The 24,390-nt window shown below is 40.9% G+C and overlaps 1 protein-coding gene across 4 annotated transcripts in view; it reads right to left on the bottom strand.

Moving 5' to 3' along the window:
• AKAP7 (A-kinase anchoring protein 7) overlaps window positions 1-24,390 on the bottom strand; it is a 95,763-nt gene that overhangs the window by 6,346 nt on the left and 65,027 nt on the right. Inside the window, exon 1 of one of the 4 annotated variants that reach the window (XM_081139542.1) lies at window positions 13,863-14,270. The exons of 2 other annotated variants lie outside the window; for them this stretch is intronic. In XM_081139542.1, coding sequence (XP_080995668.1) covers window positions 13,863-13,911 — 49 coding nt within the window. In that variant the 5' untranslated portion in view covers window positions 13,912-14,270. Of the gene's footprint in view, window positions 1-13,862; window positions 14,271-24,390 lie in introns of those variants that run through there. One more of the 4 variants, XM_081139541.1, reaches the window with a different exon arrangement.

Genomic DNA, 24,390 nt, shown 5'->3' with positions numbered 1-24,390 from the left:
ATTCCCAAGGTATGCAGCAAACTCTTGATAAAAAACATTCTTTTGGGGGGGCATGGGACCAGGAGGCCATCTTGCAACTCAGAGTGCTCTTCCTTGGAGGGAAGTCGAACTCGATTACTAGGACGTTTCAGATGCTAGAGCCAAAGAATTATCTCCATGTATTTACTTAGCCTGTTGGGATTGGGCTTCTCATAACTTGCAACCCAGAGAGTCATGGGTAAGTGACATGGTGATGACCCTCAACCTTTGACCTGCAGGCCCACATAGGCCCTTGTCTATAAGGTAATTAAATGTACACCTGGGGGTGCCAGGTGGAGTCATTGGCTCCATTCCCTGGAATCTCAGCTTCCCCCAGCAACACTCAAGGCAAGGCAAAAAAACACACACACACAAAAAGCATGATAGCTATACCAACATTAAAAAAGAACAAAGCTGGAAGACTGGCACAAGCTGAATTCAAGATTAATTATAATGCTACTGCAATTAAGACAGTGTGATACTGGCCAAAGAATAGGAAAATAGAAGGCCCAAAAATAGGCCTACACAAATATAGTCAACCTATATTTGGAAAAGAAGTAAAATCAATTCAATGGAGTAAAGATAGTCTCTTCAACAAATGGTATTGGAACAAATGGACATCCTCATGCAAAAAAAATACAATGTCTTTCGTCCTAGGATATTTAAAGTATTTGTGATGCTCTTGATTACACTGTAGTCATGCTAATATTTTAGTGTCTCTCACTAAGCTTTATGACTGGTTATTTGCATTGAACCTAAAAGGAAGCATAGTGGCATAGCTGATGTTTTCCTAAAAAATATAGCAATGTTCTGAAACCCAAGCTTACATTTTAAAATATTCACTGTCAGTGGGCACTACTTGGCCAACAGCATGGATGGACTTAGAGGGTATTATGCTAAGTGAAAGAAACCAATCTGAAAAGCCTACATACTGTATGATTCCCACTTTATGGAATTCTAGAAAAAGCAAAATTATGGAGACAATTAAAAGATCAGTGGTTGCCAGGGGTTGAAGGGAGGACACATATGAACTTGAAATCCAATTCTGCTATTTTCTATCTGCACAACCTTGTTCACAATCTCTCCAAACCTAAATATCCCTTCAATGGGCCACTAATGAGAATAATATATCCTGCATTGCTATTGTACGCATTAGAGATGTTATAAAAAGTGTCTAACATTGTGCTTGGAACACAGTAGGCTTTCAAAATATGGTAGTTATCTTATTAGTAGATTTTATACATGTGTTATGATTAAGAAGTATGTGCTCAATACCTACTAAATGCCAATCATTAATTTACTCACTTTATTAGGTGTCACTCTGTTGTTGAAATCTATTTCCAAGGGAAACTATACTCACTGTGGTTGTTTTGTTCACTTGTTTTGCCTTGTATTGTTTATAGATTCTTATCTGCTATTCCACACCGAAAACTATCTATATAAACAATGATTGTTTCCTCCATGAATTTTGATTCCTATATTTGTTCAGGTTGGAATGTAAGGAGTTCTCAATATCCCTGACTATTTGCTCAGGACCACTAGTGTCATTTTGTGCAAAACTGATTGAGAGGTGCAATTTGAACAGTGATAAAAGAAGCAGACATTCCAAATGCAAGTCCTGGTACAAAAGAGTAGCAAAAGAAGTACAGCTATCATTGGAAAAGTATTCTTATGACAAAGAAGAAATATAGTTTCAAACATGTGGAAAGTATAAATTTTCAAACAATCAGGCTGGAAAAGGAGCATTGCTTTGAATCTTAAAATTATTTGTTCATGTAATTTATTATCATCTATTAAGAGAATGTTACATAAAACTTAAAAGCATTACTAGCTGGAATTAGTTTTCACTTGTTTGGCCAACACTCCAATTCATGATAATATATATTTTTCTTTCTAGGCTGATATTCCAGGGTAGGAGCTGATTCAAGCAGAAATAAAGGTCACTTTTCTGTTCTGAAGGCAATGTTTACCAAGACAGAATAGCAGCATAAAGGTTGCCAGCAATCTAATCTGGTTAAATAAATCATAATTGTAGATATCACTCTACCTCTTTCATAAGCATAAGGACACATACACCCAGATCAGAAGGTTCCGTGGGCTCAGAAAATCCCCATGGTTCTAGGTCACTAATAGCAGTAGAAATACTTCCTTCCACTCACATAACACTTCACACTTTTCAAAGGGCTTTCAGAAACATTATCTCATTTGATCCTCAAAGAAACTTTATGAGGTAAAATGTTATTCTTCCCACACTACAAGTGAGAATACTGAAACACAAGAGGTTACATAAATTGTCTAAGATCCTACAGTAAAGTGATGGGAATTGGTAGCTCTCACTCAAAATCAGGAAAATTAGTTCATCCAGGACACCCATCCCCAAGCAGATACTCCACAGCTCTCTGGTGCACTCCCATCCTAAGGAAATGAGGTATACACGTGAGAAATACCACACATTTTAATGCTTCATTAATCAGAAAGCAGAAAAATTTGGGTTTCATTCTCAGATAGAAATTTTTATATTAGAAGGATATTGATTAATGCAGTACAGTCCTTTTCTTCCATCTTCCTTCCTTCTGTCCATCTCTCCTCCCATGCACATTCACCGAGTACCCTCCACTTGTGATAAGCATTGTGCAATAAATACAGAAATGAACCCCACATGGGCCCAGCCTTCAGGACACCTGCAATTTAGTAGTGGCTTATTTGGGTAACTGCAGAATTCAGTCTAGTATAAAGTGACTGATGAGGTGAGAGGGAAGGAAAGTGATGAGGTTGGAAATGTACACAGGGAGGAGACTGTAACGGTTCCTGTGGGCAGGACACACTGAGGAGTCTGCACATCATGTATCTAGAGCACCTATTATGATCAAAGCACATGTCTAGATTCTGAGGGATACACAAATTATTAAGGCTTGTCTTCAAGGAACTACTTATTTCAACCCATTAGGTATAATGTTAAAGAAAATTAGATTTTCAGAACAGAGCGACTATTTTAAAATGTAAGCTTGAGTCTCAGAACATTTCTATTATTTTTTAGGAAAACATCAGATATGCCACTAACCAGTGATTTTGCTTCATTTTATGTTCGATGCAAATAACCAGTCATTAAGCTTGGTGAGAGACACTAAAATACAAGCATAATTACAGTGTAATCAAGAGCATCATAAATACTTTAAATACCATAGGATGGAAGAAATTGTATTTTCAAAAATTATTCAAAACGTAGTTCTCTTTAACTCAACTGCCTAATCCTAAATGAAACCCTTTTTGGATAAGCATGTAGAATGTACTTTATACCACATAAATTTCAGTCTATTTATTCAACTAGCTAACATATAAAATGTGTTAAACTGCCACTGTTCGTTTTCTCCGATGGCTTCCAAAACCTAGTTTTTAAAGTCTGACCATGAAAATCCAGGGGCACAGAACTATTTGGTTAGTGTATTTTCCTTGTGAATACTAAGCAAGCTGTGGGCCAATCTATTGGCTTTTATAAAGAGCCATAATAAAGGGTCAATCAAATAAAGAATGTGGAATGCTAAACAAAACTTGAAGATAATTATTAAAACGAAATAAAGAGAAAACTGAAAACTTAAGGTCATCCATAGCCATGAATGTGAACTGTGACTGAAAAATAAAATTAAAAAAAATAGTAGCCCAGATGGTGCGGCTGGGCAGTTGAGCACTGACCCAGGCTCCAGGAGATCGCGGTTCGATCCCCGTCGGGGTACGTGCGGGGCTTCGCCTGGATCCCCAGCAGGGGGCGCGCAGGAGGCGGCCCAGCAGTGGCTCATGGCTGTTTCTCTCCCTCTCCCTTCCTCTCTCTGAAATCAATAATAACAATAATAATAATAATAAAGTAATCCACGCCCATTCTTCCACACACCTAATAAAAATGAATAAAGAAACTCAGCACACTTTTAAAAAACTGAAGCATGGTGAATTCCTAAGTGCGTTGCTTTAACTTCGGGGGGATGACTGAAGAACATAATTCCGTCAATACTTCTCTTTCTCAATGACCTGTTACTGGCGGGGGGAAAAGGTTCTTTTGCATTGTCGAGGGAAACGAATTTCTAACAGCACACTCGTGGAGAAGTTTAAACATGATGGCGAGATTTCATCTGGGGCGAAGGGCACGCATACGCCTCGGGGAGGCAGCGGGCGGGCGGACTCCAGAAGCGCCGCCCCTGCTGACCGCCCAGCTATGGAGGCTCCCGTCACTGCGCCCTGCAGTTCCTGGGTCCCCGCCGCCCACCCCCGCTTTCCGAACGCCGGGGCCTAGCGAGGCCCGCCCCCAGCCCGGCCTCTCGGGACCGACCCGCGGCCCCGCGCCCCGTCCAATCCGGGCCCTCCAGCTTCTCCCGGCTGGGCTCCGCCCTCCGCGCCGGCCCGACTCACTGCGCATGTCCACAGCGCTGTTACGTCATCGGTTCCCACTGCGCACGTGCCGGCGCCGGCCTTTCCCTCCCTCTGCCCGCGGGGGCCCGCGCTGGGCGCAGCCCCAGGAGGCTTTCCCGGGCACGCGGGGACCAGGCGTCGTCGCTCCGTCTCCGAGCGCGTGTGAACGCGTCGGGGAGGCTGGGGTGTCCCAGCAAACTCAGGGGAACGCCGTCCTGATACCGCTTCAGCCGCCCGGTGTTTTAAGCTTAGTAATAACTGTGGCTCCCTTCCTAATATTAATAACTAGCTCCCTGTGCTAACGTCTCCCCCTTAGCGCGCATGAGCCCTGTAATCTTACGAGAGTAAATGGGGCAGAGCGCGGCGTCTGTAACTGCCCTCGGAGCCGTGACTTGGGACTTGCCCCTGTTCCCGCCGCTGGCACGTGCCCCAGCCCCGGGGCTCGGGGCGGCTCGGACCTCCCGGGACTTGGGCGCCGTTTGCACCCTTCGCCCCAAGGCCCGCCTCCCTGCAGACCAGCCTGGGGCTGCGCGCTGCAGAGGGAGGGTGCTGGCTGGGTGCTGGCTGGGTGCGTCCGGGCCGCGCTGCGGGGACCCCTGGCACACTCCTGGGAACCGCGTTGCTGGGGGGCAGGGGCTGCCGCCTCGGACCACAGTCCCAGCTCCGGCCCCCGGGGGTTTCCCTGGCGACTGGGCACCTTCTAAGCAGGTGGGAGCCCCGCCCCCGACCGAGATGCCCACGTGGTGCTGGCAGCGGCCGCTGTAATTCCGGCTCATGCAGACGCTGCTGCGCGCTGCCAACTTCCACAGGCACACCAACGAAGTATAAGAAGCCTCAGATGTGCGAAGACTCCCAGAAATGGAAAGTTTGTATTAACTGGTCTATAGACTGACTAAATATTTGTTAATCCTTCTAGAAAAGCCTGTTAACTCTGTCCAGTCAAGTTAACAGGAAATATTCTCTCACCTCCTAGGGGAGCTGACTGACTTTGCCAAGCCTCTTAAAGGACCAAAACTGCTTATTATATAAGAAGCAAAGCAACAAATTACTAGCCCAGCTATTAGAGGCCATCAGAATCACTTGCCTGGGGAGGGTAAAGTCACTAGCAGGGCTGGTAAAAACTCCACACCTGAAAAAAATTGTATCACCACTACTTCAGCAAGAGTCTCTGTCCGCAGTGTGAGAAGAGACTTCAGGCTGGGTGAACCCCGGAGAGGCATAGACAGGACGGGCTATGGGGTGAACCCCCAGCCAGCCATGTCCTTCACCGAAAGAGAATGTGTTAAAACGAACACCCACTATCCTCATTCTGCCCTTTGGGGCCACACAAAATACCTCTTCTTTCCCTTCCACGTTAAAGAACCCTCCAAATATTCTAAGACAACTAATCCACCTGTCTTCTCCTCTCCCAGCCTAGCAGCCAGAGTCCTTCAGCCTTCCTCTTTTACTGTGGTTTCCAAGCTCCTCACCATCCTGCCCTCCCTCTGCAGGCCACACTCACTCTTGTCAGAACTTTAAATAGGACTGACTGCTATAGATCTAGACAGAAAGTCTTAGATTAACAGATCATCTGCTTGCCAGTTTATTAGCTATCGTTACATCAATCAAAACTCTGAAAAAGCTGAGCTTCACAGCTAACTTTAGCCGAATATACATGCTTAGAAAGTGTGAATTTTATTTTTGCTCTAACAGATGTAAGACATCAAATTGAAATTTGATATAATTTACATGGCAAATACCAACACCAACCATCTAACCACAAAGTCAGAAGACGGGTGGGGGGAGGGGCTGCTGAGACATGCAGGAAAAAAATGAACCACCCTTTTCTATCAGATTCCTTCTTCTTTCTCCCTTCAGCATTAACTGGTGGGCTCTTCTCTCTTGGGAACATGAAATTCCCTCTCCATCTATTCTAAGCATCCTGTTTTTATATCACTTTTCCCCTGGCACTATAATTCTTCAGTGTAAATATCTGAGGCTTACAAATGGCCTTGACTATGTCAGTTTTGGGGGCAGTTTGTAGAAACAGAAAATTGTATTTTCTCAAATATCTTTGGCTCAGCCTTTAGTAAAATTAACATCATTTATATCCTAGTTAGGGTAGACTTTAAGTTACAGCTATACTTATTCTTGCCCTGGCTGGTGTGGCTCAGTTGATTAGAGCGTCATCCTGTGCACTGAAGGGTCATGGGTTCAATTCCTGGTCAAGGCACATACCCAAACAGGTTGCAGGTTTGATGCCCAGTCGGGGCACGTATGGGAGACAACAGATGGATGTTTCTCTCTTCCTCCTCTCCTCTCTCTCTCAAAATCAATGGAAACATATCCTTAGGCGAGGATTTTAAAAAACACACACCTATACTTATTCTTTATATTTTCATCCCATATTTCCATTCCTGCCTATAACTATTCGCTAAGGGCAAAGAACATTACTATACAATGGAAAGGTGGATTTTAATAGTTCCAAAGTCTGTTAACTTGTACTTTGGCATTATAAATGTTTGTTATAGGAAACTTTATTTGCTACAACGTTTGTTGTAGAAACTGTATTTGCCCACATCAAGCTGTAACTGCTGCCTGTGATAGGAGCTTGAGGTAAGTGCCACTCCTGGTGGCAATTAACTCCCTTGCACTGGACTTGGCTGGCTCAGCTAAGTCACTTGCCTCATATGGAAGAGGTGTGGCTTTGCTGGTTAGATTGAGAGTATCCAGATCTTTTATCTTGGATTTTCCCATTTGGGGCAGAATAAACACTGGGGCGCAATACATCTCTTTTTTAAAAGTCATGTAAACTGAAAAGGATTCTTGCTGACCATGTATCATCGTTGTAGCTTCCATAGCACCTGGCTCAGATTTTTCAACAATATACAGCTCTCACTTAGGGCTAAATTTCATTGCCACTAAAATGGCACATGAAGGTTCAGGAGAAATCAGAGTTTTCACTTCTTCCCTAGGTTTGGAACTATTTGCTCCAGAATGGATCTACTCTTACATACACTGAGTGTCCTCTGAAAGAGTATCTGAGGTCTTTTGGTTGCGGTGACCAAAAAAAAAAAAAGTATCTCAACCAAGTTTAAGCACAAAAAAATGCTTCATGTAATGGAGAAGGTCTTAGTTGTATCTGAAATCAGAGGCTCAAAAATATCATAAGGACTGTCTTCTCCCCGCCCCCCCCCCCCAGCCTCTTTCTTCTGTGCTGGCTTCACTCGCTGCCTATAAGCTAGCAATCGTAGGCTGCATCCTTTCCATGCACAACCCAAAAGGAAGACAGACCCTCTATCAAAGCTTAGGGAAGACTCCAGCTGACTCTGCCTGGACCACGTGTCTCTCCTAGGCCAGGGCAGCAAGGCGTCATGATGGACAGAACCCCAAGGAGAAGGGGAAGATGTTGTACAAATAAATGTTGGAAGTCTACTCACCAGCTCAAGGTCTGAAATTCTCAGGCCCCCTTTCCCTTCCTGGGCATGCTAGAAATCAAACTATGGTTTAGCTGACTTCTAAGGTGACTACAGTTATACAATACACTCTCATTTGCTACAGAGAGATTATATTTACTGGATCTATCATATGCCAACCACAATGTCAGGCATTTTATACACATTAGCTTATTTCCTTCTCCCAATAAATAGATATTTAAGATGAGGGTACAGAGGCTTCGAGAAGTTACATAGTAAATATTAGAACCAAAAATGCAAGCTGAGTCCAAGCCCCTTATATCCAAAACCCCTGCTTTCAGCACTGAGAATTTGGGGCTCTTTTTAGTTTCTTTACCAAAAGCATCAGAAGCTTATGGATAAAAGCTATTAGACAGGGCTAACTTCATTAAACAGAAGGCAATTATCTATAGGAAGGGATTTATCAGATGCCCTGAAAGAGTTTTACTTGTCTGAAATTCCTCCCTCAGAGACTATTTTGAGATAAGTCATTACCATGGTTTAATTTATTCTGTTATTTTACTACAAATACTTCCTAAGAGCACATGGGATAATTCAGTCTTGTTAAAATGCAAATGCCTCAGAAAGGGGTAGCATACATAAATTTTAAATATTAACCAAAACCTTTACACACATGATTTCCAATCCTTTTATTACATGGTCCCCAGAAATAAGGCACAAGGACAGGTCACATCACCTGGCTTGGCAGGGCATCAAAGTAAAGTTCACAGCAGCCAGTGACTACACTAGGGGCTGGGAAAAAGCCTTTGACCTGCGTACTCCAATGAAATTTATGCAGCATTTGATCACAGAACCCGGGCAAACTCTAAGAAGGTCTGAGAACAGCAACAAAAGGAAAGAGAGTTACCATAAAGCCTACGAATAAATAAAAGGAATCAGGGAGGTAAGATAGAATAGTAACTATGAGCATTTGCTCTAATAGTTCCTATACTTAATTTTAGAAACATAAACCTCTTGGGTGTACATTATTTAATAAAGGGAAAGCCTAATCTTTAGTGACTATGGTTAAATGTTTTATATCGCATATTACTGCTGCTACCGCAATATTACCCACAGAAATCTGATGCGCAGTGCAGTTCTCGGCTTAAATGGCACCACGGCTTCCAAAAGGGGGCAGCACGTAGTGAGCGGCCTGGTCCCAGCCTCCTGCCAGCTCTGGGCCCCGCAACACGCCTGGAGGACTGTAACTGAGAACTGCCCCAAACTACTAGCTTTCAGCCACTTCCTCACTTAAATGGGGCATTGGGAAGCTATAGTTTTCCAAATGATCCTGGCATTGTACCTGGCACACAGTAAGCAGCCAGTAAATGAAAAAGAAGAGGAGGAGGTCCTCAGAGCATCCTGGAGGAGTAGAGAGGAGAGGAGGGGGAACCACAGAAAGAAGAAAAACCGCATCATATCTGTAATATTTATTTCCTCGACCTTTAATGCTAAGGGAAAAATGGGGGGAAATGTATAAACTTTCAAGATCAGGGTAATTTAACCCCCACTTCTTAAATATGAGGAACTGAGGCCCAGAGTTGTTAGCGACTTGCACAGTGCCAGACAGCATATTACAGCAGACTGGTTTGTCACCCAGGTCTCTGAACCCCCAGTCCTGTGTCTTCCTACAGTAAAGACTGCATGCCGAGGGACAGACCATATGCTTTCAACAGGCGGCAGCAGAGCTCGGGTCCTGCTGCATCCCCTTTGTACAAACACATTTCTACATACAAGGGAGGCAAATGAATGGCGGTGTCCACTGATGGGAGGTTCCCCATCACACATTTCTTGGGGCCCAAGCTGTGGCGTCTAAGTGAGAACCTGTTAAAATGTTTCTCTGGTACATTCAGTAACCAAAGTTCTTTATAGGTTACAACATTAAACAGAGACATTCCAAATTCTGTCCTCTCCTACGCTGATTTATACTGGAAGTTTTCTCATACTTATAACAGGAAATGGGTATCATTCTCTTCATTAACAAACATTTAGAACATGCCTCCTCTGTGTAAGACACTATGTTAGGGTCTGGTGCTATGAAAGAGATTATACGCCATGGGTCCTGCATATTAGGCGCTTGAAACCTATGTCATAAGACAGAGCACACATATGAAAGATAACTTCAAATTTTTTGTTTGTTGATTTGAGAGAGAGATTTGTTGTTCTACTCATTTATGCATTCACTAGTTGCTTCTTGTGTCCTGACAGTGACTGAACCAACAACCTTGGTGTATCAGGAGGATGCTCTAACCAACCAAGGTACCTAGCCAGGGCCACAAAGTCAGTGTTTTTAAGCACAAAAGAGAAGAGCAAAGTGTAAGGCTATAGGATTTCTAGGACACCTTCTGGAGAACTGGAAAATCTAAATACAGAGTTCCTTGAGTATAGTAACAACCACCATGGTAATTAAGGTTCAAAAATTTAAGTATTCACCAGACATGAAATTAACACTCCTTACCTCAATTTATATGTTACTGTTAAACTACCAAATTCCAAATCATGAGAAACAAACTGTGTTGAGATTTGACTCATATTATTAAATGAATGCTATAAATAGTCCTGGTGACATCCCAAGCAAAAAGACTATACTGGAACATATTTCATACATTAAAGTAAAATATGTATGTGTTGTTAAAACACATATGTATAAAATTAGAATGTGTCATTAAAATGTATACTAATACCATTTTTTTCCTCAGCATCACAGATATTAGGGCTAGGAAGTAACTGAGTTGTCAGTGTAGCCATTCATTAGCTGTCCCGTTCTTCCTGAACACATCCCTAGCAGTGACTTCTCACCCTGCGCTTGGATCCGCCCAGTGACTGGAAACTGACTGCCTCACAGGCGGTGTGGGGCACCTTTGGACCCACCTACTTTACCTACTTCATCCTCATAAAAGCAAGGTACTTCAAAACGGGAAAGTTTGCAGCAGGAAGAACAAGTGAAATGTTTTCTAATTAGTTATAGAGGTGTCTCTTTAGTTATTAAGTTTTCTTTAATAACTAAAGATAAGATCAGAAAGCCTGTGCAACAACATTCCTGTTCAGGGACAGTCCCTTCAGGAAGTACACTGTGAGAAATTAGGCAATTTAAAGAAACAGTGCTATATAAGAATTCAGCAAAAACTACACTGGGAATGATCTACAACATTTGTGAATCCTATGATATACACAGCAATATTTAATGCTAAATATGTTCCTTTGTAGCAGTAAAGAGCTTAATCTTCCAAGAAGCATGCATTTATTGTCAGTATATTCAAATTATTGTGGCAAAAAGCATATAGTTTGAGAAAAATGTTCAACTGCTGGATTTAAACAAAAAGGGTCTAGCTGCTTTGTGCTGCATGAACTGAAAAATAAACCATGTCTTTGACTATCCACCCCATTATCAAGATTTCTGGCTATGCACACAATTAACTTTCCACATAAATTTAGGCCCCTGCACAACTAGTTGATTAAAAAATCACTTTGTTTGCTATCAATAGATTAAAACAGTAGCACTAATGAAGCAATAAAATGAAAATACTTGATATCTACCACCACCACCAAGGGCAAAAACAGAATCAAACAGCAGCGGGAAGGGAGCGGGGTCACTCGATCCTTACCACCTGGCCAGCTGGGCACCTCCCTTCTGTAGCTCTGCAGGACTGTAGACGACTCACCTGTGTTTTGAGAATGACATCCACAAATTTAAACTTTCACCACAAACTCATTTAATCCTCTATAATTTGAGGGCCCATCACCCTTTCCAGCAGAATCAGCAGGGCGTAGGCACTGGCACTTGCATGCTCTGTTCCTAGTAGGTCCTCACTGAGCGTGTGGCTCAGAGCAGGCTAGTGAGGCTAGTGGGTGGGGACCCAAAGATGAGTAAGGCCCAGGAGGTTACTGTACATCCAGTAGCAAGATCAGAAAAATGCTGGGCCTTCCCAGATGTCTACTACGGATTCTTATACACGTTATGAACACAACTTATGGACTGGATATCTACCACTGGTGCTAATTAACATGTTTTTTGAGGCATGCTAGCTAATGAATCCTCTGCCACTTTTTTTTCAAATCCCCTTTGTAAGTTCTTTTAGACATATATGATCAGCAATGTAGCAGTGCCTGGCAGAGAAGCCTTTCTTTAGACCATCCTATTGCACAGAAATTAAACACAGTATCAGAAAACAGCTGATGGGGTGTGTGAATGGAGTGCGGAGTAGGTCAGGAGCAAAAAAAAACGGTGAAGCAATGACAAAAATAAAAAACAGATGATGGGGAGAGAGTGAGGAGGAACAGGGGACCAGTGGGGCGAGTGAGAGGAAAGGGCATGCAAACGCATTGACTGCTAACTGTAATTTGCACTGCTGGACTGGGATTTCACTTCAGACAGTATCCTGTCTTCACTTTCTTTTTAAATTTTTGGAACTTGAGAAAACAAACCCAAAAAGTAATATATACCACTTCCTGCCAACCAATATTAAGCAGCACTGTGTGTAAAATGCAAAACTGCACTGCAAGGATCCCAAAGAAGCCAGAAGAGGGCAAATGCCTCATTGAAGTGACACTTGACTTCCCTGAGAGCCAAGGGGACTGCTTACAGACAGCGAAGAGGAACAATGGAAGGAAAGCAGAAGTCCCAGCGAAAACCTGGAGCAGGGGAACAGGAAGTGGAGAAGGGTGGGAAAGAATGCCCTGTCCTACATCTGTCCATGCCAAGGGTTTTCAGATAGGCACAGTCCTTCAGGAAGGAATCAGTCAACCAAAACCCTCTGAACCGTAAATAAATCATTCTGACAAACCTCTGAAAAGTTTCAGGCTGCCAAACGAATGCCAATGCTCGTTGCTAGAAAATGAATGGTTTTCTTGTAAAGTCTTCTCGTGTTTTAAGATCAGCATCATCACATACTGCACAGTATTATTTTCATAAGTAAAATTTAGAGCACAGCCATTGGCTCTTGTTAATAATCAGATGCTCCAAAGACTCCCAAAATTTATTCCAGCACTCACAGAAGATTTCTTGCAAAAACTGGTTTATTTCCCCAGTGAATAGGTATAGGATATGCATTAATTTTTTTAAAACCTATCCCTGGTTAGTTTCCTGAGGAGCAAGCAGCAGGAAATATAAGTCAGATATGGACCTTTGAGCACCTGAACCAGATACCACAAGTTTCTGTAGACAGATTTAAGTGTATTTAAATAAAGCACTGACATGATAGAAATGTGGCTGCAGATTTAGTAACTGTGACTATGAATATTTTATTGAAAAAGAAGTAAAAATTCAATATTTTGGGGCAACTAGCATAAGGCTAATTCTATTCAGCACACTAATTAAAATATTAGTACTGTATTTAGCAAAGCTAATATGTAAGGGAATACATATAAGCCAGTGAGGAAAAAAATTTCAATGCAAATGTTATCACTTTAAGTTCGCTTTTCTGGGCCATAAGCAAATGTGGAATCTGCCTGACATTCATTTAAAAATATTTGGTGAGGTTTCTGCTGGAAGCAAAGCGCATCACTTGTTTGGAATAGCCTTACAGTTACCCATGAACAAAGCAGAAGATACGGGAAAATATCTGCAAATGCATAATATATGTCATTTTAGAGCCAGCTTTACTTCTCTATATGCTATCATTGACATTGCTCTGAAAACATCCCAATTTCAGACAAGCAAAATGAAGCCTGGCTTATACAATACATCAAATGGTAGACAGTGATTTCAAGAAACTCAAAACTAAACTCTGACTCTAGACAGTGTGATAAAAATGAGCTGTAAGGCTACTAACAGACGAATATCAAAGATGAGTTTTCAGTATTTTACATTTAACCCAGCCTATTTATTGAGTTAGTGCACTTTTACAGTTAATTATTCACTACACACCCTCCAAATCTTTTAAGAAAAACACAGGGAAAATCACAGCTGATTATTCTATCTTTTGCACAAGAAAAAAACCCAAAACCACCTCTAGAAGACGGCCACGCAGAACAGGCAGGCGCTCAGGATTCCGCACAGCGCAAGTCACTTACTGATCTTTTCCTCGTCTCTGGAGAAAGGGAAGCAGCAGAGCTGGCCCATGGCACCGGTGCCGTCTTTCCTTCCCGGTGCTCTCCCCGGGCCCCCCGAATGGGAAATGCAGCTGACACCCAGCTCTGTGAGCAGCCCTGCCCGCGGCGCTCCCGGAGCCGTGCAGGAGCCTGCGAGCCAGCGCTCAGCCCACAGCCCACAGCCGGGAGAAGGGACCGCAGGGAGCAGGAAGGCTCCACCCCGTCCTCCCGCTCCGGGACTGGCATTCACTGCAAGAAGTGGTCACATGCGCGACGAAGCCCACAGAACAGAGCTCTGGCCCCCGGCAAGTGCCACGTGTGCCCTGCGGGTCTCTGTGAGTGCCCACAGGAAAGGTGATGAAGCACAGCCCGCCCCAGCCCTTCTCCTGCAGACGAGCACGGTAAAGACACGGGGAACGCCAAAGGGAAAAACATTTTGTCTGCTGCTTGAAGAGGAAGAGCTAGCTTTCTTCCCCAGATTTTAGTTTCTTTGTTTTACGAATGGGGAACCTGACACCGCAGAACGCTGACAACACAACTTGAACGAAGTTCCATAAACTACATAACAAACGGCAGAAATGACGGGAAAATGGGGGGAAATGGGAATAGGGATTGTTATCTGCACTTGACGGCATACCTTTTAAGTTAAATATCTGCTTTCTGAACCACTGCTTTGTTCCCCTATTACAGCATTAATCAATACTATAAATTTTGAAATAGTAGCATCAACTATGTCAATAGCCCAGAAAATTGAGACCCATTACTGAGAAAAGATCAGGAATAAGAGCATCTTTCTCATTTAAATCACAAGGTGGTTAAGGAAGTCAAGGGCAGCAAAACAACTTCAAGGCATGACATATTTTGAGCTTCATGACACGAGATCAGTGATTTCATGCACTTGTTCAAAATCTGTTATCTTGCAGAGGGAACAGCTTTACTTGATGACACTGTAAGAATGAAAGGCTGTTCTTAGTGCCAGAAGTACCATCCGAATTCTTCCTTTACTCCTCTGATCCTAGGTAGGCACACACACCTACCTACCAGGAGCTGGCAGGAGAGGGCAATGAACAATAATGAAAACTTCCAAAGTTCTGCATGCAGCACGGACTTTCATACTCGGCATGCAGCATGGACTTCATACTCTGAATGCAGTATGTGCAATCATACTCGGCATGCAGTATATACACTCATATTCTGAATGCAGCATGTACAATCGTACTCTGCATGCTGCATGTACTTTCATACTCTGCATGCTGCATGTACAATCGTACTCTGCATGCTGCATGTACTTTCATACTCTGCATGCTGCATGTACAATCGTACTCTGCATGCTGCATGTACTTTTCATTCTTTTCAGACACCTAGCCCAGGATTTCCAAGAATGGTCTTCACATTGCATAGTTTGGATTTTTTTTTAAAGATAATTCATTAAATATACAATTAAATGTGATTTCATTTCTATATATTTCATGTAAGTTTTCATATAAATAAATTTCCAACTCAAAAAAAATGAGAAAATTATGTGTCTGTAGCTTTCACTTTAGAAACAAACCATATATATATATTAGGAATACTGGTGAAAAAATTTGATTTTTTTTACTGTCCATCTATGCGCCCCCTCAAATATAAATAGAGACATTCAGGACTTAGAAAGTAGCCATCATTTACCCAATTATTTGGGAATACAACAGTATGTAACTTACTTAAATAGTAAAATAGATAAGCCCCTCCTCACATTTCCCTGTCTCACAAAAACAATCAAGAAGTGAGTCGAATAAGAATAAGTACTAACGTCTTCCAGGCACATACTGTATGATATGTCAGGCACTTGCTAAGTGCTTTTACATGTACTCATTCATTTAATCACCACTTAGCTTTATGAGCAAGGTGCTATTACCATCCCCATTTTACAGATGAATAAATTTGAGCTCAGAAAAGTAACTGGGCTAAAATCTCTCAGAGTATATGACAATAATGGGATTTGAACTCAATTTGGCCACATAAACCCTAAGCATATGATCCCAGAGTTCTGTATTATTAAACACAACTTATGTGTGTCATCAGGTATATACTTTATAAAACAGCATACTACAATTTCAGAAAAATGTGCAGAAAAGTAGTTATTTAACCAAGCTCTACTGTAGTATGTTTTAAATATCTTGGTTTCTCAAATTTGATACCAAATCCCTTTATGAGTGCTCCTAGAGTAATATGTTCCTATTTTAAAACAAAGGACACAAACACAGATTCCTCTTGGAGCTGGGCCAACACTGCTGTCTGGTGCATGGAGAGACACTATGTATGGAGCACAGAGATACCAGAATGGCCCCCAGAAAGCATTCATCTTCCAGGGAAACAGCAATGTATACCATTCACAAGTCATCCCCAAGGATGTTAACGGGGTTTTATTAGAGAATTAACAAATGCCTTTCAGTGATACACAGAGATCTACCATAACTTAAAGAAGATTTTTAAAAAAAGGTTAGCCCCAATGAGTAAAAATAGCTGGTATGATATCATGATGTTCATAAATTTAAAAGCCTAACCTTTGCATGCTTCTTTTCTCACAGGCGCTGGCTATGATAAATTATGGTTAGGACAATTGCCTGTATCTACTATAGTGTTTAAATTTTTATTATAATGGTTAATATGGCAGGAATAAAATTTAAAAGCATGCGGGGGTGGCAGCTGCCTCTTCTCCATATACTCTGAAATAACAACTCTGATTATTGTCTCTAGTGGGAAAAAATAACTCTTACCTATCACCAAATCTCTATTCTGTATGTCACTGGTTGGCATTATTTTCTACCCATAACTGAATACATATATATTTGGACTTCTGAGCAACCTTGCTGTAAAAGTCTGACTCAGATAAAGAACAAATCTCACTGTAAGATTCTGATTTTATACAACTGTACAGATTACCAACTCTACTGAGACCTCTAATTCATTAATTAAAGGAAATCTGAGTTTGACAACTATGGAAACACATGAGAAAGAAAAGGAAAATCAATTAATGTCCCTTTATTCAAAAGAGTAGGAAGAAAGAGGACTTTAAATCATGAAGTGTAAAGAAAGGGGAAAATATTGCTTTATCCCTCCAGGTTTTGGAGCCAAGCCTCGGGAGAATGCCTTTAAGCACAAAAGAGACACTTTAGGAAGATTTCAAGATACAGCAGGATGCACACTTAATGAAAACTGCTGTGCCAAGAAATGTCACAGTTTCAGTGAAAACATACGGAAGTTCAACAAGTGCTTGACAATTTATGGAAACACAACTTATGAAAATTGGGACATTTTAGAATATAGCCCAATTTTTTATGCTGACATCAGTTTACCAACAGACAAACAATGATTCTGGGCCTGAAGAAGGCTGGATGGACATACCCAATACTGTATTCTATTTAAGTGTGTTCTTTTAAAACCAAATTTCAAGTCTCAATAGTCAATCCACAATAAGCGTTTATTTATCACCCAGACCCAACAGCTGCCCTTCCATGATTTCGCCACGGCTGCATCTTCACAGCCATTTTGTAACCTAAGGGTAATATTCTAAAACTACCTCATTAAATACTAATATTTGAAAGCTGTTCTTACAAGTGTCTGTAAGGAAAAGAGGCTGAAAAAAATCATAACTGAAAACTTTAAGAATTATCTGTAAATCTCACCATTAAAGTCCTGTTTTTAACTACCAGGGAAAATAATCTTGGTCTATAAAATTTGGGAGCCAAGAATCTTTTTTCTTTTCTTTTTTTTACCATTATTCCTACATTAGTCATATTTTCAACAAAGACTTCTTCTCTTTGCAGTGCTTTAGTTGTTTTCCTCTAAAACTAAAAGTTATAAGTATTTGTATTTGAAATTGCCATATGCTATACAATTTCAGTATGTAATTGGAAAGAGACCTGTTTTTTTTCCTATAGAACACATGGAGAAAAACCTAACGTGCCCTACACAGTTAAGTGCATGTGGAAAGGGGCAGAAACAAGCAGATAACCCCACCTCCGAAAGAGATCCACAGTGGCAATGCATAAGCCTGCCAATGCATTCCTGCTTACAGCCAATTTTCAATGCCTCCTCCATGCTTATTATTCAGTCAGTTCTTCCCTGTGTGTGGACCAAGCTTAGCCAATGCTGGAGTTGAAGACATTTCCAGAACTGGTGAGAAATAAATTAGGGAAGAGAATGCATGCCCCTGCTTGGGGAACAGAAAGCAGCAGAGCTCTTGAGACAAGGCTGGGAGAAGGGCTGACAAGTTACATTGTCTCTTTGGACACCTCGAATTTATATTATACCATTTTATCAATCCAATTTGATTCAAGGGACAATTTATTAAACACTCAATTTGTGCTTACGTGATAATTAAATCAGCTCCTGGGGTGAAGTGAGCTCTTGGGTCGAGATGTCCAGCCAGAGTAGGTGAGAATGCCAGGGCCAAAGGAGGGGAGGCGGCGGACACTTGGAGGCAGCCTCTAGGATGCAGGACATTCGCACTGTGGCAAATCCCACGGGGCAGTTTCATTAAGGCAACGCAGAAACGTGAGCGCAAGGGCCAGAACAGTCATCTTTTCCAGGCTGTTCAGTCCTGCTTTTTATAGTCTGTCCTTCTTTTCAAGCATTAGCAATAAAATCACCAAAACTGACATGACTTAGTTACTAAAGGAGAAGTTAAACATTTTGGATGTTAAAACCTATTAAAACACATACACACACACACACACACCCACCCACACACACCCACCCACCCACCCACCCACCAAAGAATACACTGATCTGCTGGCCAGTGTTTGTATCATCTGACATGGCTGATTTCTTATTTAAGAGCCTTTCAGAGAGAAAGCAGTATCTTCACAGAAAGAAAAAAAATATACTTCAGAAATGCCATAGGACCCGATAAGTATATTTTATTTGTAGTTTGACACTATAAACAACATAAAATTTGGTTCTACAGTCCCTAATGTATTGGGGTTTTTCACAGGTCCTAGTTACTCTTTACGTGCAATATCCTCAATATGTAGTTAGCTCTGAAAGTGGTCCACTACTTGACCTTGGGCAAGACAAAAGTCAGTCACAGTTCCTGCTGTGTAAAGGATTTGAAGATGTCAAATAAAAAGTGCTTTAATAACTCAGTGCATCATTAAAGCTTTTTTCCCTCTAATAACACTTAAAGGGATAAGAAAGTGAGAGAGCATCCCCAAGATAATAAAAAGAAAATTCACTTATACTAAATGAAATGCAGTTAAATCAAGATTGGCTTTGGCAGGTCTCAGATTCTGTCATGATCCACCACGTCCTGGGCTGAGATTCTTCTGATACACTATGTCAGTGTTCATTCTGTTTATGGGCACTTCTAACAACATCTGGTAACTATTAGCACTGTTGTTTAAATACCCATAAACCCAAAGTACTGAGTTTGTTTTCTATTAGTAAGTTTCTTATTTCACATCTGAAAAGTCTATCTGACATTAAAAAAATGTCATCACTATAATCTGAGATAGAGTGGCTCCAGGACTGGTTAATTCAGTGGTTTAACGAGATCATCAAGACTCACCTTTTTAGTCTCCCTTACTCAGCATGCGTGCTCACCTGGCGTGCCCCACGGTGGTTACTAAGTCTAGGTACATACGTATATCCAAAAACTTCCTATTAAAAAATGGCATTCTCTTCCCTACAATCTCTGTGTATCAGCAAGAAAGCTGTTCCCTGAGGTCCCAAGCAGACTTCCCCTCACAGATCAGAATGGGGTCACATGCCACTTCCTAAACTAATCACTGGCCAGAAGAATGGACCCAATCACCTGCTGGCTAAAGCGGGTCCCAGATGCCCTAAAGCCCACTGCCTCCAGGGAAGGGAGGGGACTCTGCCAGCAGGGAAGAAAGGAAAGAGAATGGACTCAACAGGCAAAACACTAGTGTCCGCTGGAGTTTTGTATTTACCTTCCTTTTAACAAAAATGTGGTATCTACTGTTTGGTCAATTAAAATGAAGCAAGTGATTGAAAAGGTCTATAAATAATTTCGTATAGCAAAAAAAAAGAAAAAGCCCTAAAAAGTAAACCACTGAAAAAGAGTGTAATGCTAATAAATTAAATAAAATAATAAAATAAAATAAAATAAACGGTCGTATATGGATAAATGAACACCACACATAAACACCCTCCTTGCTAACTGCACAGCAGGACAACAAGCCACAAAACTGCGAGCCACCCTCCCTGAACCTTGTTATGCTGAGGCTGGCTTCCTATACGGGAGCTTTTGCTTTGGTAAGAGCTGTTAAGCGATGAAAATATATTTGGCAGCTGTGGTTCCCTGGTATGGAACATAAACCTGTGAAGATCTAATGCAGTTTCCTTTCCTCATGGCCAGAATCAAGACAAAGTATTCACCTGAATATCTTAGCCACTAGAAGAGCAAATAAAGTCACAATTCACGAACTGGCAATACGCCGTTATCTCATCAAAGGATCTTTATGGGTTAATGAAAAAAGACAGAGAACTCAAACTTCATAAAGAGAAATAATGTATAATCTGTGTTTCTTTAACCCTCATGATCCTATTTTTACCAGAACAAGTTTCTCTGTACATCAAGTAAATTTGGATAGTAAAGGAAAATTTTTATGTCATTGCTGTCCAGATCCCATAGACCAACAAGAAACAATAAATGGACGTCATATTTACTTAAATAATTTCCACAACCTTTTATCTCTATCCTAGTCCCATTGTTTAAGGTCTCCTTCCTTCCTCTACAATGGTTATCTCAGGTAACTAGCTGCAAAACTAGTCTGCAGTCCCAGGTTGCCCAGGTACCCCTCAGCTACCTCATTCACTCCCACCCACGGCCTAAAGCCACCGAATCCCATATCTACCTCTTGAATATATCATCTATGCCCCAGACCTCCCTCCTGGACCTCACTTGATTGGGCCACAAGTGCTTTACTGTCTCTAAAATCGAACTCATCATCTTCTTGTCAAAATCTGTTTTCTTCTATCCTCTGCGGGTGTAGGGCACTGCCATCCGCTAGCTGTCTGAAGCCCACACCTGGGAGCCATCCTAGAATTATCCCGTCTTTCATAACCCAGCCTACCCCCGAAAACACTGATTCTCCTGCCTCCCTAGGTCTGCAGTGCACCCCTGCTTCTCAGCGCCTGCCCATGCTAACCGCAGGCAGCGATCAGGACCTGCCTCGACCAGCGCCCGGCCTTCTCGCCCTTGCTGATTCAGTGTCCCGTTCCCTCTCCACCACCGTGCGTTTATACTACTGGTAGAGTGACCTTTCTAAAGCACAAATCTGATTGTGACATTTTAAACTCCAAAATTTTTTATGGTTCCTATTCCATACAAAATAAGATCTGAATTAAAAATAAGACCTGAATGACAAGTAATTCATGTGCAGAGTGAATTACTTACACTCCTCTGAGTATCTACACAGCCTGAAAAGCACCTCCCTTTTTCTTGTCTCCCTCCCCACATTCTCATTTTAGCTCAAACCTTACCTCTTCTGTGCAGCCTTTCCTGACAATCCCAGGCCGAAGTATAACTACCCTCACTTGGTTCCCATCAACTTAATTACAGTCATTATCACTTAAATTGTAATTGTTTGCATGATTTCCCACTAGAAATTAAACTCTTTGAGAGTATGGTCTGTGCTGGCCCATCTTTGATCTTCAATATTCAGACAGCATAATGCTTGGCACTTGGTGACTTCAATAAATATCTGTTCAGTAAATTGCACAAATAAATTATAACAACCATAAAAAGACTAAGGAAGTTTTACAGTGAAGGAGTCTTTATGTGCACAGCTAGCAGCTCTTCAAATGCCCTGAGGGAGTTAGGAATGAACTGATAGCTCAGGCAACACTGATGAATCCCAAGTTGGCTCTGCCAGGGTGTGACAACCAAGAGCCATTTACTCACTATAGTCAGCCTCTCCTTCCAATCCCTATTTTAAGAGTAAATATATAACAAAAGAAGAATACAGTGGAATAGATTTTCAGACAGAGCTAGACAATGAGAATTTTATTACTTCTTTTCCAATTAATCAGCAAGTCTAGCTCTGGCAAAAAACTAAAATACAACAATTTAACACAAAATAGAGAACATGTGAATCATAATGATGGAAGAAACCATGAAGTCACTCAGACCTCCAGGTCAGATGACCTCATAAAGGGCACTCTCTCTTCCTCCTTAAAAATAAAGGCATTTCACAAATGCCTTAACACCTTGTTCCAGGGTTTAACAATCTTTCGGAGTCCAAAGTTTTTCCTCATTCCTAGAACAGTGTACTGCTAGTAAAGATTAAGAAGAAATTTACTTTTTATAAATACTAACCCTTCCTTAAGTCAGTCTTTGGCCTTCTCTGTCCTGGTCCTGAGAATTCTACATACAGTTTGAAATAAAAACAGCAATAAAAATGGGCACTAGTGAGTGAACACTGAGTATGTGTCAGGCACGATGCTAAGTGCTTTTCGGGCATTATCTCATTCCGTTCTCACATTTTTATGAGGTAACCACCATTATTAGCCCTACCCTATGGGTATGGGGTCCTTAAGTAATGTGCACAAGGTTGCCTAGTTGAGAAGTGGCAGCGGCCATCAGAACAGGTCTGTCTGTCTGTCTGTTCTGGGTCATGGCTTGTCTCTCTCCAGTACACTCTCTCTCCCCTATTCTGCATCCTGTCCAATTCCTCTGTGCCTCACAAAAATAAAAAGGAATTTAATGAGTTTCAGATGTTTGTCTCTGGTGATTTCGCCACATTATCAAATTAATTCTTTAGATAACACTACGTTAAATAGATTTACCAAATTTACTGTCGTCGTCCCCCCCCCCCCCCGCAAAAGTAGAGCTTTTATCTTCACCACTGTATTTATATACATAGATCATATACAGGGTGGGGCAAAAGTCCGTTTATAGCTGTTTGTATGGCAAATAATACAATAATTAATAAATAATACAAGAATAAAGTGTTAGGTGTACTCACAACTGTAAACCAACTTTTGCCCACCCATATATATATATTATTATATATACACATTTTTATTTTTGAAATGCACCAATGTTGATCACATGCCAATTTACAGAAAACATTAAGAATAATGTAAATCTATATAAAGCTGAAATGGGCATTTTGATGTTAGAGAAGTAAGAATACTGTTCCAATAAGTATTCTAATACAACTAGTACAGCTATTAATATTAATAACTAACATGTTTATAACACTATTTGTCAGGCACTGTGCTTGGCACATTTAAAAAATTAATAAGCATTTTTAGTGTAGTGAAAACAATGTATTCAGAGCAATTAGGCAATACGATGGGCTAGTTAGCCATAACCGGCAACTGGAAGGGTCTTCTAACACTAATTAGTTATATCTTAATGGGTTTGTTTGACCACAGACTCTGCACTCCAATCATTTCATTCATGTAGTTCATTTTTCTTGTTATTTGGAATTCAATATCGACTGTATAGTCAACAAATAACTATATATGGTGTCAGATGGGTACTAGACTTACTGGGTGATCACTTTGTAAGGTACATAAACATCTAACCACTATGTTGTTCACCTAAAACTAATACAATATTGTATGTCAACTGTAATTGAAAAATAAATTAAAAAAATAAAATAAGCATACATCTGGGGAAAAATTACTTTCATGTTTTCCAAAATAAACTTAAAGTTGAAGGCTCTACAAAAAAATCATAAAATAACAAATTATTACTGCATCATTCTAACAGCAGTGCTTAATTTGTCTGAGAGTTAAAATGACCACATAGCACGGCCCCTTTAATATGCAGGGTTCCTAAGGCATCTAATATAAATCATAAGGTTTGAAACCAGGCCAACAGATGGTTGAATTTTCAAAATAGTCTGAGCCACAGCTGCCACTTTGTATTAGCATCCAGATTAATAGCTGATACACCAGTTAAAACACAGTGAGCCATCACTAAGATTAATTTTCTCACTTACTTAATCTGAAGCTTCCTCTAACTCAAATAGATATCAGAAATAAGCTGAGGGTTCCAATTGTGAATTTCTTTTCATTTATATAGGGGCATATAACAACAAAATTTCAAACACTTTCTTCTTACAAGACCTGATTCATCAAAAAAACATTTAAGAAGAGGACAATTAGATTACAAAAAGGAACAAGACTGGCATTTGAAATATCATATTTTAACATGTCCAAAGCTCTGCTTTTCAAAAAGCATTATGCTTTCCAGGTAGGATGACATACGTCCCAATTAAACCAGGATAGTCTTGGTTTTCTTTCATCCCAGCATAGTACACCTATAAGTATACCATTTGAATGACAAATTATATGGTCACTCGGTTTCTGTGTCATAAAGTAAATAATGAAACACCTTCTACTGAGTTCTTCTTAAATTACTGGATGATTCTGAACTGAGAAAATTTCCAACTGCTAAAGTTTTCAAGTGAAAAAAAGTCCAGTTTCCTCAGATTATAAGCTATTTCCCTCTTCTAACATGCTTGAAATAGATTCATCTTAATTGCTC

The sequence above is a fragment of the Miniopterus schreibersii genome, assembly GCF_964146895.1.
Source record: "Miniopterus schreibersii genome assembly, chromosome: 6".
Taxonomy (NCBI): domain Eukaryota; kingdom Metazoa; phylum Chordata; class Mammalia; order Chiroptera; family Miniopteridae; genus Miniopterus; species Miniopterus schreibersii.
Note: the sequence above shows the minus strand (reverse complement) of the source record. Positions and strands in the feature narration are given on the sequence as shown.